General features: G+C 37.9%; 2 protein-coding genes across 3 annotated transcripts in view; one reads left to right on the forward strand and one right to left on the reverse strand.

Annotated features, from left to right (window-relative positions):
- Positions 1-4,958, reverse strand: part of fndc4b (fibronectin type III domain containing 4b) — a 9,356-nt gene extending 4,398 nt beyond the window's left edge. The window contains exons 1-3 of one of the 2 annotated variants that reach the window (XM_017721399.1): positions 4,768-4,958; positions 4,234-4,532; positions 158-273 (exon numbers count right to left, since the gene is read on the reverse strand). In XM_017721399.1, coding sequence (XP_017576888.1) covers positions 158-273; positions 4,234-4,300 — 183 coding nt within the window. In that variant the 5' untranslated portion in view covers positions 4,301-4,532; positions 4,768-4,958. Of the gene's footprint in view, positions 1-157; positions 274-4,233; positions 4,533-4,714 lie in introns of both variants that reach the window. The other variant, XM_017721397.1, reaches the window with a different exon arrangement.
- Positions 1-16,417, forward strand: part of gckr (glucokinase (hexokinase 4) regulator) — a 25,949-nt gene extending 9,532 nt beyond the window's left edge. The window contains exons 2-21 of the mRNA XM_037542093.1: positions 6,791-6,878; positions 7,814-7,934; positions 8,115-8,270; positions 8,359-8,427; positions 8,566-8,634; positions 8,995-9,068; positions 9,153-9,219; positions 9,780-9,833; positions 9,925-10,019; positions 10,158-10,263; positions 10,543-10,661; positions 10,750-10,848; positions 12,544-12,641; positions 12,799-12,875; positions 13,038-13,134; positions 13,230-13,327; positions 13,495-13,575; positions 13,695-13,844; positions 14,222-14,356; positions 15,812-16,417. Of these exons, the coding sequence (XP_037397990.1) occupies positions 7,920-7,934; positions 8,115-8,270; positions 8,359-8,427; positions 8,566-8,634; positions 8,995-9,068; positions 9,153-9,219; positions 9,780-9,833; positions 9,925-10,019; positions 10,158-10,263; positions 10,543-10,661; positions 10,750-10,848; positions 12,544-12,641; positions 12,799-12,875; positions 13,038-13,134; positions 13,230-13,327; positions 13,495-13,575; positions 13,695-13,844; positions 14,222-14,356; positions 15,812-15,931 (1,779 nt within the window). The 5' untranslated portion in view covers positions 6,791-6,878; positions 7,814-7,919 and the 3' untranslated portion in view covers positions 15,932-16,417. The remainder of the gene's footprint in view (positions 1-6,790; positions 6,879-7,813; positions 7,935-8,114; positions 8,271-8,358; positions 8,428-8,565; positions 8,635-8,994; positions 9,069-9,152; positions 9,220-9,779; positions 9,834-9,924; positions 10,020-10,157; positions 10,264-10,542; positions 10,662-10,749; positions 10,849-12,543; positions 12,642-12,798; positions 12,876-13,037; positions 13,135-13,229; positions 13,328-13,494; positions 13,576-13,694; positions 13,845-14,221; positions 14,357-15,811) is intronic.
- Positions 16,418-16,450: the final 33 nt, after the last annotated feature.

Consider the following 16,450-nt stretch of genomic DNA (forward strand, 5'->3'; position numbering starts at 1 on the left):
AAGTCAAACACAGAGTATGAACACAAAGCTTAAGCAAACTGTACACAGAGTTTATTGTGAAGCAGAGCATAGTAAATGTGGCAGTAAAGTGTACAGGTTTCTGAAGTGGCGCAATGAATTCCTTTAGGGCTACATCATTATAGTAACTTTTCTGAACCTGAAGCGAGATGGCATAACCAATTACAGCTTCTCCCTCTAGAACGTTCCAGGACACAGTGGGTGAACGTGCTCTCAGGAGAGTGACAGAGACATTGACAGGAGCAGCAGGCCGATCTGTGGGAGTTCAACAAATGTATTATTTCGATATCATGATCCTCAAAAAGAAGGCACTCACAGCATTTTGATGCTATTGTTCAAAGTTCAAATAAAAATGCATAAAAATACATGATTATAAAATTAAGTGGAGAACAAAGTGTAATGGAGCTGTGAAGGTGGCGTGGCTAACAAGTGATGGATACTCATAGCCCACCAAATAGCACTGAAAACATCACACAGATGCCCAAAAACATTTCAAATCTAAAACAAACTTGCGTATGTGGTCTGAACAATTCACAACATTCGCAAATTTGCTCAATGCGATATAATGGTGTATCAATTCCATACATCTTTGATACAGCATAAATAAGCACTGGCTGAAAATGGGTCTTACAATAATATTGCCACAGTTAGAACAAAACCGTTTCCAGTGTTTTTTTTTTTTTAATTTAACACATCAAAACACTTGCTTATCATTATATTTTGTGACATTTTTGATAAATGGACCATTAAAAATGATTCAGAATTACACAGAAGAATGTTTATTTACATGAACTTCAATTCATAATTGAGAATATTTTTTTTCATTCTCCTGTAAAATTACCATTTTAGAGATTAAATGTTTTAGATAATTAAGTTATTATTAATAATAATAATTGACATAAGTATTCTGCCAATAAATGTAGTTCCCTCAGAGCATGGTATTGTTGCTAAGCAACCACTGACCGCTGAATGAGAAGAACACTCGGTCACCCATCACTGTAAACTGCAGACATTATGATTATTAAACCTCTTTCATATAATAGTAAATGCAAGTAAGACGGCACTGTTCAACGCAAATACTTTCAGTTTATAAGTACTTTTTGGTCACCAAATTACCACCATGAGTCTTCTGCCAGTCTGATGATACCACTTTTCATGCTGGGGCTGAATCTCAAACTGCTCCCTGCTCCCTACATAATGCGCTACATAGGAATTTAAATAATGACTCAAAAACGGGTTCTTACTTCATAAGTACACTCGTTGCTCCGTGCAATCCGCATTAGAGTCAAAGCTTTACCCATTAACAGTAGAAGGGGTTTTAGTGCCATGGCACAGCAATAGAGTTCAGCTGATGAGAGGCAGTCATAGCCGTGGTATATTGTGGATTTTACAACAGCTTCAAACATGGCTCAGCCAATCAGACTTTAGGACCAGAACTACCTGTTTTATAAAAAATGTTTTACTCTGACAGTGACAATATGTAAATATTTCCATTTTCAGTTTATTAGTGAATTTAGCATTATAAAAGTACAATATTTGAAACAAAAGTTGTGCTTGTAATCTAATGTAATCTAATGCTCCAAGTACATGCTAATACATTAGCCCCAAGCTCACACACTAGCCACCATCATGAAGCAATGATACAATGCAATAAACAGCACTACAATTTGATACAATAATCTATGCTATTTTTACCTAGTCTGACACCATGTGACATGCAAATGGACAAAATATGTTACAGCTAAAGATAGTAGTAGCCGCCATCTTGAAGCCTGATATTTGCCTGTATTTTGATTATTTTCATAGATAACATGTCGTATAGTATCAGCAATCACAAAGTCTATTTGAGATTAGTGCTGAGGTAAGAGTGTGATGATGTAGGCATGCAGTCTGCATGAGGCTAACTTGTAAGTACTATCTTCCATTAGTTGTTAGCTAAATTAGCCTATGTTGGGGTGCAGTAACAGTTAAGATAGCCTACTATACCTGTGAGCCTTGGTGCAGCAGTGGTAGTGGGACAGTTATCATTTCTCTAAACAAATGCAATGATGTGTTTTCCTCACTGAAAGAGCATAGTGAAGGCTGTATAGTGTTTCTCAACTTCCAAGTCCTTCTTAGATTGCCTGTCTCCTACTTAAGGATAAGAAGCATAAGGGCCACGTTTTCATCATTTGAAAGAAAAGCCATGATATCATGAATTTATGAATATGTAACATGTTCTGAATTTAGCCGTTAGTCACTTTTGGTCATTATGTAAATCTAGTCTGAGTTTGTCTCCTCTGTAATTGGCAGAGTCAGACACTAGTGGACAAAGGCAACATGCTGATCGGTGAACTTTGCTCATTCATTCTTATAATGAGGCTTCAGCACACGCATGACTTTTGCGAAAGACACCAGATACAGAAGGGTATGACTGTTCAGCCTGCATCACAAATAACACAGATAACTCATATCACAGGCAAAGCAAAGTTAATAGTGAGTTTTGTTTCCATGGTTTTTCCTATCGATTTAAGTGTTTTCATCTATTCTTCTGATTACAAGTTCACAAGATAATCAGTGGAAGTAAGAGAGTGAGCATTTAGTTGCAGCTGATTAAATAACAGCTCTCACTGCAGCTGCATTTCAAATCGCTGGCATAACTGCATTATACAGCCAAAAGATGCATTAGTAATTATTATACATTACTCTGCAAAAATGTAATTGCTGGAAGTCTATGCCAAAGTCAATACTGGCATCAGGAAAAGAAATTATGGTAATAGCAGAAAGACAAACCAATTTTAAATTGCTGCTTGGAGAGCATCCCCAGTGCATGCTGGCCAGACTGCTCTCATTTGTCAAAGAAATATGATGTAACTGACAACCTAATGGATGCACGTTCTGTACAGCTGAATCAAACAGGGCTGTTTGAGCCAGAAAGATCAGTCTCTAAATACAAGACTTAATGTAAAGGCAGATTATTTTTTTCCATGATTCATCTCAACTGGAGCCTTTTTACTGAGCGTATTTGAAAATCAAAACTAGCGAACACAGGAAGGTTTAAGATCATGCATCCTCGCCTCTATCTTAAAAGAGTCACAGCAATAAATTTATATTATTAAACACATGTCCACATCACGCATCATTTCCTCTGTCGTACTGCTAGTTACATGGTATTGCCTCATCATGATCTACAGCAGGTCCTTTCTCGGTTTAACTATGCCTTAAATCAAATTCAACGACCATCAGAGTAAAGGCAATTTCCCTAATGCCTGCTTGTGCTGGGCTTCGTGACAGCTTTCAATTCAATCATTTCAAGAGCTCCCCTATTAAACACCAAAAATTTAAATACATTCATAACCAGATCCACAATACATAAATCAGTCCTGGCTGAACAGCTAGATTTTTGGTAAAAGGTGAATTTTTTTTTCTAAATTTTGAAAATAAACATTCAAAACAATTAACTGAAATTTTAAATCATGCATGTACATATATTTGCCCACAAAATATGTGTAATATGTCAATATATGAGATATATCTTAGCACCAAAATGCCAGCTTTCAAACTGTATTGCAGTATATTTCAATATGTAATGTCTTAGAACCAAATATATATATATATGTATATATGTGTGTTCCACACTGTGTCTAATGACAGTGAAATAGTAATCAATGTTATCAGAGACATCAAAGGAATATTTATGCTATTTATTTCCTTCCAAGAGTCCAATATTTCCTTCTCACATGGGTGATGACAAACCCCTCTGTCCTGTCCAAGGGTCTTGCTTTCATTTGTCGTATTTTGTTAAAGCCACCATCAATTATTCATTTATAGTTCAATTAATTCAGACAAACTTTAAATTTACAGTTAACACTTGAGCTCAGGTTCAGTGTAATTTTTTCCACACATTTGTGTGTAATTGTGCTTTTTATTCATATCATGTCAGTATTTAAATTTTGGGGGGTTTGAAAATTGAGCCATTTTAGGTTCTTTTGTATTTTTTTTATAGCTACACTGTTTTATAAGATCAAGGTTTTGCACAAGGACAATCTAGTTTGAATTTGTATGAGCCAAACCAATGTGTAATATCATTTAGAGCTCTGTAGAATCAACACACTGAAATATCGAAAATGCTCCACAACCCTCAGAATCGACAATCGTATCGAGCCCAACAGTCTGTGCATCGTTACAGCCCTGAAGCGGTGATGTTCTCGGTGAAGCAGAGATAACTGTACTTACTAGCTCCAGCCAGGCAGAAGCAGCTGAACAGAAACAGGACCAGGCAGACAGTAAGGAAAACCCTCATATCTCCCACGAAGTTGTTAAAGCGATACGGTAGAATTCTGGACCCACTTTCCCTTCAACTCCTCACTCCTTCCAGCTCCATCAGCGCTGGGCTCCTTCACTGCGAGCAGCTAAATCGCTGTTTCCACTGTCAAGACTGTTTTAGAGTCACATGCAGAAACTTAAACTCATATTCTCAGACACTGTCTTGAAATAACCACAATTTTCCTCTCAGCATTCCCGTTCCGTGAAGTCTGCAGAAGAAAGAAAAACACAGTTTACATTTCGATAACAAACCAACCGTCTTTCGACTACAACGAGCTGAGGAAAACAAATGTCTCTGTTTGAAACACTGACGTGCTAAGCTGCTAAAGCGTTTCACTACACGGAGAGAGAGCGCGCTTCGAATATGCTAGTAAATCTTCACCAATCTCACCAGTTAGTGAAAAAACGATGGAAGGAGTGTGGTAAAAATAAATGCCAGCGTACATTCAGAAGCGAACAAATGGCGTCCAGAGCTGGAGCTGCTCTTGTTTCCGACCTCACTTTGTCTCTCCTGAGCTACGTTTTGAGAATACTAATAAATCAGTAAGCACATGACTACAGGTGGTGGTGCGCAATGGAGGAGCCCTGCTTTCAGCCTGAACACTCATCACATGCCACTCTAGAAGAAAGTATCTCGCTAATACAGGCTCAATCCCAAATGGCTCCCCACTGGACATCCATTCAGCTGCCAAAAAGGGCTCTTTGCCAAAGGAGAACTACTTGCTTCTCTAAATAACATTTTAATGTAAATGAAATGTGTGAGACTGAAGAACATTTTGAAATTGCACATAATGAGAAGGTTCTACAGTAGCTATTTTTCCTCGATTCATGAAAGGTGAAAAGGATCTGGTGTATTTTTAAATGTCCCCATTGTGGGACTTATTTCCTCAAATTTCCGCATTGTGGGACTAATAAGGGTCTCTTAATTAAATTAATTAATTAATTGTTAGGTAAAAATCTGGTGAGCTCCCGACACTATGTGGTGAGCATCCAATACTGTCAAGTGACTATATTGGCAAAAGTATTCACTCACATATCCAAATCATCGAATTCAAGTGTTCCAATAACTTCCATGACCACAGGTGTATAAAACCAAGCACCTAGACATGCAGACTTCTCCTTCTTCAAGCATTTGTGAAAGAATGGGTTGATTTCAGGAGCTCAGTGAATTCCAGAGTGGTACCGTGATAGGATGCCACCTGTGCAACCAGTCCAGTCGTGACATTTCCTGTCGTGAAAGTCAACTGTCAATGGTATTATAACAAAGTGGAAGTGATTGGGAACGACAGCAACTCAGCCATGAAGTGGTAGGTCACGTAGAATGACAGAGCAGGGTCAGCAGATGCTGAGGCGCATAGTGTGCAGAGGTCACCAACTTTCTGCAGAGTCAATTGCTACAGACCTTCACACTTCCTGTGGCCTTCAGATTAGCTTAAGAACAGAGTAGAGACCTTCATGGAATGGGTTTCCATGGTCGAGCAGCCGCATCTAAGCCTTACATCACCAAGCACAATGCAAAGCATCGAATGCAGTGGTGTAAAATGCCACCACTGGGCTCTAGAGCAGTGGAGACGTATTCTCTGGAGTGAAGAATCACGCTTCTCCATCTGGCAATCCGATGGACGAGTCTGGGTTTGGCGGTTGCCAGGAGAACGGTTCTTGTCTGACTGCATTGTGCCAAGTGTAAAGTTTGGTGGAGGGGGGATTATGGTGTGGGTTGGAGTTGGGCTTGGCCCCTTAGTTCCAGTGAAAGGAACTCAATGCTTCAGCAGACCTAGACATTTTAGACAATTTCATGCTCCCAACTTTGTTGGGACAGTTTGGGGATGGCCCCTTCCTAGAAGAGAGCTTCATGGAATGGGTTTCCATGGCCAAGCAGCTGCATCCAAGCCTTAAATCACCAAGCACAATGCAAAGTGTCAAATGCAGTGGTATATATACACACCATTACACTGTGAACCAGCTGTGCTTGTGATCCTCCGTCATTCTCTCATGGAAGAAGACATTTATAACTTTTTAGAGTCACCACAGGTGGCACAAGAACAAATAAAGCAACTTTGAAGAAAGTTCATATTAGTTTTGTTCACACAGCTATCAAATGTTAATAATTTACCAATTTGTCCCTAAATGTAAGCTGCCTTTGTGAGATACAGTTAGCTAGCGCACTTAGCTAGCTATAAGGTTTGCATTGTTCTTTGTGCAATAGATATTTTTTTGCATTAAAACTTTACACACCCACCCATTTTTTTTCTCACCACATAGTATCCGGTGCGCACCAAATTTAATCTGAAAAACCAAAAAAAATACACCATGTCCTTTCAGGAGCTCCATAGGGACCAGACATGCAGTCAAATAAATTTGACTAACTGTCTGGCCCACTAAACAAATCTTCAGAAAAAAATCACAACATTTTGTTGTATACTTCTCTCTAACTTTATAATAGCTAATATTACACTGTTTTTTTTAGGTTGCCATCTTTGCCACAAGTGAGTTTGAGAGATTTCTGTTCAGCTAGATCTGCCCCGGTCAACTATAAGTGCCATCATTCTGAAATGGTAGTGTCTAGAATGCTTACCCCTTTATGTGTTATTGATACCTGGGGTTTTGGAATGGGATGTCCAATAAGCTCATATAGGATGGTCAGCGTCCAAATACTATTGGCCATGTAGTGCATGTAATCATATATAACAAAAACTATAATGGAACACTATTCTAAAAAATATAATACAATGTCTCAGACACCAGGCGTCATATTCATAACAATTTCATGAAATAGCTTTCTGTGACTAGCTCACTTTTAGAGCCATTCGATGTCTAATTTCTATCACCACCATTGTGAACAGTTCTGAGTCTGTAGAGTCTCTAGGATAGATGATTGCACATCAAACCACTCTGAGTGACTTTGATTACATCTTAAAAATTTAATTATGCCAAAATGTTGAAAGAACTTTTTTTAAACACTTTCTTTACTAAAGTAATTATTACAAAGAAACAAAGTGAGTTCAATTTGCTACACCCTCTTAAAAATAAAGGTACTAAAAAGGGTTGAAGTGATTGGAAATTGGATGATGCCACAGAACCACTTTTGGTTCTGTAAAGAATCTTTCAGTGAATGAATAGAATCATTGCTGAAATGAGATGTGCTGAAGAACCTTTTTCAAAGTTTAAAGAACATCTGCATATTAATAAGTTCTACCTTCAAAACCAATTTTATGAGTAAAATATATGGGTGTAGCAGACCTTATTTAATGATTTGTGTAGTTCATTATATAGATAAGGGGCATTCTAGATTCATCCAGACTTGCTGCAGTCATTTTAAGGCTTGTCATGAATCCAAAGTGCTGGAATGAATGTTACCTGAGCAGTGATGAACATCCAGATTATTGCTTTTTTCTCTGCTATATGCTGTAACCTATTCTGTAAAGACTTTTACAGTCTGTGTCAAAGTCCATTTAGGTGAACTTTGTCTTCACTGTTTTGTGTGAATTAGGCTGTGTGGTTCTAAAGGAATCAAAGGATCCTGAGCACTTAGCTCTGGCTTGCAAAACAACATATCAACAAGAGTAAAGAGGGTGTTTGACTACGACCTTGAAGAAATGCAACATTGGGAGGTAAGAGTACAGTGTGTAAGAGTGTCGTTAGGAAGAAAAGCATGTTTAAACAACCTGCATGTTAATGTTGAGCCTTTACCTCAAGCTTCTATAATGCTGTTTGTAATTGTTTGTTTAATGCTGTTATACTGATGTTCCTTTAAACTGTTATAGCAATTTTGGCTTGTCTTTCTACAATAGCACTCAAGTTATGAGCCATCCTTACCCATCACAGAGAAATCCAATCCAATCACCAGAGATATTGATAGAGCAAACCCTGATGAAATTGTACAAATGCTGAAAAATTGTGATGCAGAGATCTTTGACAGAACAGCATACCTAGACTCCATGTACCAGGTTTGTGATAAGTCTATAAAGCACATAGTGACAATAATACCATTACAAGCATTATTATCTGCTGGTGTATGAAACATAATATTTACAGAAGCTGAATAGCTGTTCCATGGTACAGACAATGGTGGAGATTTCCAAGAAAGTGGAAATTATTCTCAAGGTATGATGCCACATTTAGTGTGCTTGAAGTGTAGAAGCTTCTGCTAGTCTGACATCTTTTGTATCTGAACTATACGAAACAGATTTTTCTATTAGATAGCAGAACATTACAGAACTTTCAACTGATGTGTTTTAACAGGATCCAGAAAACAGTCTGATTGTCCTGAGTGGCTGTGGGACGTCCGGTCGTGTTGCATTTCTTTTGGCGGTAAAAGCATTTTCTCTAAAATGTTGAAGTGCTAAAAGTTCCATGTGTTCTCAGCTGATAACCAAATTCTTTAGGCTGAAGGCCATTTAACTCCATATATTGTCACAGTACAAGAAAAACAAGTGTCTCCTTTAAACATGCCTTTCCATGTTTTTTCAATGCAAAAATTATGTACTTTTAACCTCTTAAATGGCCTGAGCCCACCGACAATCTTGGGACAATGTAAAGGGTAGTTGATGTGTTCAAATGATGTAGAAAAGTGAAGTGCAGTTGCGTGTCTTTTTTTGGACAGTGACAATACAGTGTCAGTCAATTTCTCCAGTAATCCCTGTTTTGCTGTTTTCTCATGTTGTGCTTCAGACCTCCTTAAACAGATGGCTTGTTGCTCTTCATCAAAAGCAAATCTATTCTTACATCATTGCTGGGGGTGACAAGTGAGTAAACGTAGGTTGAGTGCTTGATGCATTGGATGAGACGGGAACATGACTTTGCAGTATTTGAGCACTTTTTTTTTAAAGGGCCCTGCTAACATCACAGGAGGCTCCAGAGGACAACCCCTCGCTGGGAGCACTCATGCTGGACAAGGTGAGAACAAGGGCAGAGAGAGGAAAGAGGGAGTGCATTGCATCCCATTGCAGTAAACCACTCTCACACTGTGATACACCACAATATAAAACCGTAGAGGCTGCATCTATAAGGAGAAATGAGCATACTGTTCTCTTTTTTCCATTATAGCATTGCTATGGCACTATTGTGTGTGTGTGTGTGTGTGTGTGTGTGTATCATTCTACTGAACTGGTTCAAAGTCACTTCTGAATAAATGAATGACTCTGATTGAATTCCATTCTGTCACTGTCCAAACAATTATGACACTATCTATTCCTTTTCGGTAGTGACAGTTTTGGTAGTGATAACTTTGAGCAGAACTCAAAAATGCCAGTACATGACTGGCAAACATAACTTTTAACAGTTTTATACACATTAATTCATAATATCTTTATTAAAATACAAAAAAAAAGTTAAGATAGTCTTATCATTTTTGGGAAACTGGGCCATGATAAATAGCTTTACATATCATTTTCTCAGATGGCTAAGACTTTTGCACAGTACTTTGTTGTTCTGTTCTCATGCTGTTTTTTTCACAGGCTTCTACCGGCAAGAAGCATGTCCTCTTCATTGGAATATCCTGTGGTTTGTCTGTATGAAAGATTCCTTTCAGCTGTGCTTTCATTTACTACACTGTAAACTTGCTCTTAGTATAAACCTGTTTTATATTTTCTTCTTGTAAAGGCTCCTTTTGTTGCTGGTCAGCTTCACTTTTGTCTAAACAATTTGGATGTCTTCACTCCAGTGCTGGTTGGATTTAATCCTGTACACATGGCCCGGTATTGAATTATTTACAATTTTTTGAACTCAGCACAAAATTATTGCAGTGTTACAAATTTGTTTGGTGGGTAGAGCTGAAATATTTGTCGTTACAGTAGATTACTGTACAGCTTTAATTGTCTGTCTCATGCTGACAGGTCTGAGCCCATGCAGGACTTTCCATTTAACTTCAAGGAGATTGCAGAGAAAATGAGTGAAATGCAGAAACACCAAAAAGCCTTTGTGCTCAATCCAGCAGTAGGGGTATGAGCTATTCTACCACCCTCAGTCTTAAAAACAGACCATCTACAGTTTTAGAGCAACAAAATGTGAGCAAACAGTTACTATAAGCTGAATAAAGGTTAAACATGCATGTAATGTAGTTTTGTAGCCCTGGCTACTTTTGAATCTTTTAATCAGACAGTTCTATTTGAAAAAATAAACTGCATTAGTACACTTCTGTTTTCATTTTTTAGAAGACATAGTACAGAGATTTAATATAAAAAATATATGTGGTATAATCTCTACTTTATTTTCTTGAAGCCTGAAGTTATCACTGGATCTTCAAGAATGAAAGGAGGAACTGCCACAAAACTAATGCTGGAAACAGTCCTTTTGGCAGGACATGAAGCTGTTTACAGTAATGAAGCAGTAACTGCTGAGTATGTCTCCTCCAGTGTCCTCATTTTCTTTGAAATGTCACTATAAAGCTTTTCAGTTTGTTTACTAATCTGTTACTGTTTTAACCAGCAATGTTTTGGCCTCAGTCAGAATGAATGAGAAAGTTTATGAAACCACGTACTCACAGATTGATAAACTGGCAGCCCTGCTTCAGAAAGCTGGAGTGAGGTAAGCTCTGAATTTCACCCACCATTCTAAATTATTTATGATTTTATCATCTCTGTCTGGTGCATTGTACATTGGACTATACAGTGCATGTCAGATTCAAGACTGACTCTTCAATTGCTGACTCTTTAGGTAAGACTGCTGTTTTTCAGCCCAGATATTAAGTTGGCTTGACAGTGGCTTGTTTTTGAGCTAAAACCACAAAACACTGCAGGATGCACATCCAGTTTTTGTGCAACATTTATTCAACCAAGATTCTTCCCATAGAAAATGAAAGACAAAATGCCGTTTATATTCATTTTAAATCTAACTGCCACAAATGATGTCGGAAAAGACATAATTCTCTCACACTTCCCCTCATAGACATTACATACAGAGTAAAATATAGCATACTATCATGCATACACTCATATTAGAAACCACCTGGGATACCATAGCAACAGCCTAGCATCACCTTAGCAACCAGCTGGATATCATAGCAACAACCCAGAAATACCCTAGCAACTACCTAAATTTCCATAGCAATGGCATAGCAACACCTAAGCAACAACCTCAGATTCCTTAGCAATGGCCAAACAATCAGTGTAGCAACGGCCTAGTAACACCTTAACATCATTTTGGATACCATAGCAACAGCCTAGCAACACCTTAGCAACCAGCTGGAAACCATAGCAGCAGTCTAGCAGCACCTTAGCAAGCACCTAGGATACTAGAGCAACAGCCTAGCAACATCTTAGCAGCCAGCTGGATATCATAGCAACAACCCAGCAACACCTTAGCAACTACCTACAATTCCATAGTAATAGCCTAACAACACCTTAGCCACAACTTCAAATTTCTCAGCAATGGCATAGCAACCACTATAGCAAGAGTCTAGCAACACCTTAGCAGCTACCTAAAATTCCATAGAAATGGCCTAGCGACACCTTAGCAACCACTTCAGATTCCACAGCAATGGCCTAGCAACACCTTAGAAACCACCTAGGATACCATAGCAATGGTTTAGCAACACCTAAGCAACCACCTGGGATTTCATAGCACAGACTTTGTGAAGCTAACTTAAACATTAATTCACGAACCTTCCGATTCTAGTTAAAATTGTGGTTTCCTATCAAAAACTACTGTGCACGGCAGAGTCTCACTGATAACTTCTCACTCCACAAGTCCACAGTCCACTGTGGCAAAAAGCTTTCAAAAAGTAGGCGGAATAAAAAACATTTAAAAAATAGCAAACTCACAGTACATTCCTCATGTGTTTTATGCTTATTTGGAGGATGTGTGAAGTAATACCACATTGTATTTTTTTAAAAAAAGTTTCTGTTTCTGCTTCCAGTGCAATGTTGCCAAGTAAATAGATTTGAAAAGTGTAAAACAATGTCAAAAGAACCCAACACAAAACACAGTTTTGATGTATTTTTTTTACAGATGTGACTTTACTGATAATTTTCCTATACTGTTAGATTCACTGGTGTTTTTAACCCAAGCTGCAGAGGAGTAGTATGTTTCTAAGGCTGTCTCTGAGGTTGCTGACAGTTATAAATAATGGGAAACAACAATTTTAAGGCCAGGATCCAGTTTATCAATGATTTTAGACTGAACAAGATAGTAAAGGATTCTAAAAGTTGTTGGTATAATGAAGAGCTCACCCCTTATTCAAATAAGACATTGCTGTATTCTTTTGTAACTGTTGAAATACAGCCTGCAAGAGAAAGGACATGTGTATTATCTTGGATGGCAGACTCTTGGTATTATCGGGATTATTGATGCCAGTGAGTGCATCCCGACATATGGAGCAGGTACTGCTAAAGATAAAAGATAATGAATAACAAATATGGAATGCTTATTGTAGACTTTCAGGAATATCCTCAAAAGATGATAATGATTATTCAGACTATTGTAGTATTCATTGTATAGGCCCAAACAAAGCTGCATTTCTTGTCTTATTTTTTTCAGCCTTTGAAGACATCAGAGGCTTTATTAGCAAGGGCTTCAGTGAAATGAACAACAAAGAGGGAGATCTGTCGTGCGTGGTGGGTTAAAGCCTTTGGATTCAGTTAGAATAGCATGAATGGTGGGAGTGCGTCGTATGAAACAGACTGCCTGTACTGTTGGCTTTCTCTCTGTTTTCTTTCTCTGTTTTCCCGTTCCTGATTTTCTTTCTCTTCCTGATCTGTGACCTGTAACATCTGCAGGGACCACGTTTTGCTATCGCCCATACGGATTTCGTGAACGCTATTTTGCCCAGCCTGACTGACAAGGACATGGTGATATTTCTCTTCAGTGTGGAAGGTAAGCTGTATTCACAGTGCTGTAAGTAAACATGATTATCACTGCAGTTGCCAGCTTCTTTCTAACTATTCACATGACTCTACATGTCTCCTTAGATGACCTAAATGAAGTTTCGGAGTTGGCCAAGCGTGTAGGCCAAAACTCATCAAACCTCCATGCTCTCATCCATGACCTTGAAGGACACTGTGTTCCAGTGAGTAAAATCGCTTAGAGTGGCTTTTACTGGGGAATGGAAGATAATTGTACAGATTGTGTTCAAGTGGTTTTTCAAGGTAACATATGTTCCTGGCTGTGTGCTATGGCTTTTGAGCTCAAAGTACAACATATAATTTTTGTAATAATGTGCAAAATGCTTTTCAGAAAAGCGTGATTGGCATGTTTATGACTGCCCTCAACATCACATGGCCCTCATCTTTAAACAAGCACAGTTCGATCCTAATGGTGAGCCATGACATTGATTTTCTTTCTTTTCTTTTAATGCAATTTATTACCAAGAAATGGTGAAAATGAATATGAAGTGAACTGACTGCTGTTTACACTTGATTCCTTTTTGTACACAGAAACAGCACTGGGAGCTTTCCACCAAATGGTGTCTCAATGCAATCAGCACAGGTGCTCATATCCTAAAAGGAAAGGTGTACAGGAATTACATGATAGACCTCAGAGTAACTAACAGCAAGCTCTTCAGAAGAGCCATTCATATATTACAGGTAAGGAAAGGTCTTATGCATTATACATGACATGCAATATGCATGTTCAATTGAATGCCTTAAAATACATATGTGTAAATGCCAAGACCACACTGAGCTAACACAAACCTGTCTGTTCCTTGTCCTCATTAAGGACCTTTATCATAATTTCATAATTCTTAGATATGCTGTTGTGTGTATGCTTAGTTAGAAGGTGTTCCTCAATGGTTGATGTTTTTAGTGCTACAGTTACACAGATGCTAAGTGTTGAGCAATTAAGTAATGCCTCTTGATTCACCAGTTCTCCAATGCAATTACTACCAAAATGCAAAGTGACCTCTGCATCAGATTTAAATTATGAATGAACTGCATCATTTGTTTAATATCGTCACCTTCAGAGGTTCACGAACAGCACCCAAACACAGTGTGAGACAGCTCTGTTGAGATCCATCTATGATGTGGAGGAGCTGACTGATGAGATAAGTTCAGCAGATGTGACCCAGCATACACTGATGGCTAACCAAAAGGACAGGGTAAGAGCATGTTCAGAGATTAATGCTTTCATAAAAGTTCAAATGGAATTGTGATTTCAAAAAGAGTCAAAAGTTGTGGCAAAAGTTGCATAATGTGACATGTGCATAATGTAATTTTATTGTAACCTGCATCACTGCCTGAATGCAAAGTAATATACACTATATTGTCAAAAGTATTCACTCACCCATCCAAATCTTCGAATTCAGGTGTTCCAATCACCAACAAGTCCAGTCATGTAATTTCCTCGCTACTAAATATTCAACGGTCAACTGTCAGTAGTATTAAAACAAAGTGGAGGTGATTGGGAACAACAGCAACTCAGCTACGAAGTAGTAGGCTACGCAAAATGACAGAGTGGGGTCATCGGATGCGCCAATTTCGCTTCTGGAAGAATGGTTAAACACTCCCATAAACACACCTAACCCTTGTGGAAAGCCTTCCCAAAAGAGTTGAAGCTGTTATAGCTGCAAAGGGTGGGCCAACATCATATTTAACCCTATGTATTAAGAATGGGATATCATGCAAGTTCATAAGTGTGTGAAAGCAGATGAGCAAATACTTTTGGCAATATAGTGTGTTCAAAGTCTTGTGTAAGTGCATTATTATATTGCAATATACTGCTAAATATAGGTGGGTGTGTATTTTGACTCCTAAATAAAGAGTACAGTTCAAAATTCAACAATTAAAATAGATTTAAAAACAGAACTGCAATGGAAACATATCAAGCATTCAGCTTTTCAACTGTAATAACAAGTAACAACATATAAAACTGGCTCCTTTAACTTGTATTTTGCAAAAACAAATCTTATTATTATTATTATAATAATTATTATTTTTATTATTATTAATACAATTTACTTGTGTGATGCGGAGCGATGAGGCAGATGCACGTGCTGAGATAAGTGAGTTTTATTTTGGACAAATCCAAGGTCATAGTCAGAACAGTCCGGGTTCAAATGGCTAATACGAACAGAACGGGGTGCAGACATGACGAAACCGCAAAACGGACAAACAGCACAAACAACATATTTTCAAACAAAGACCAACACAGACCAGGGCAAACACAGGGCTTATATAACACAGGGATGACGAGGGACAGGTGGGAAACAGGTGTAAACAATCAGGGGTGGAGTAGCGAAACAAGGGGGCAGGACATCAAGTAATCAAAACAAAGAGGCAAGACCAGAAAGTAAACAGAAAAGCACATGGAGGAGTGGGAGGAGCTTATTGTGACAACTTGAAACAATCTGATGAATCATTACTCTTAAAATAATTTTTTTACAAAATGTGTTTGTTTTTATGTTGTTCATATATTTTGATATTTATATTCATAACTTGTGCATTTATTTGAATGACATACATTTATACATATATTTCACTGCACCTCAATATCTACAGCACACAGACACATCACAGACTCTCTGGTTTTTCTTGTGGATTTCTTGTAATGGCAGGTAGTTCCTACTGCGCTGGTGATGCTACAGTCTGGCTGCACACTTGCTGAGGCTAAATTCCACTTAGATGCTCACCCTGTGATTCGAAATGCAGTGGCTGCCCACCTGAGGTTCTCTTAATGAAGGAGTTCTGAAGACTGAATAGAGCAATATTAAACCAAGTAATAACTAACAATGATGATGTCATTTACAGTACATTACCAAATGTGCAAATTAACAGCTTTAAAAAAATACACTATAGTCTTTTTTTTCAATTATTAATCCTAAGACTCATTATTCAGTAACAAGTTAATGCACAATTGCCGTTTATTTTCCTGAATTTAACTTAGTGGAAAAAAACATAACATAAAATGTGGCAAAGAGTCATGACACATTTACATTCTTATTTTTTTCCAGTGTTAAACTCAACAATGCACTGAAACCGTAAAGTAAAATTTGCAAAAAATGCCATATTTAGCTGGCCTTGCCTTGGACTAAACTGCAATGTCAATGTTATTGTATTATTAAATTTTGCTATTTTACTGTCCTATTTGATCTAGACCTTAATCTGGGTTAACTATCCCAAAGTCTTATTAAGACAGATGTCATAGAGTATGAACTTATAAAAGAATAAAAGAAAACTGCAAAAGTACTAAAAGT

The sequence above is a fragment of the Pygocentrus nattereri genome, chromosome 10 (genome assembly GCF_015220715.1).
Source record: "Pygocentrus nattereri isolate fPygNat1 chromosome 10, fPygNat1.pri, whole genome shotgun sequence".
NCBI lineage: Eukaryota > Metazoa > Chordata > Actinopteri > Characiformes > Serrasalmidae > Pygocentrus > Pygocentrus nattereri.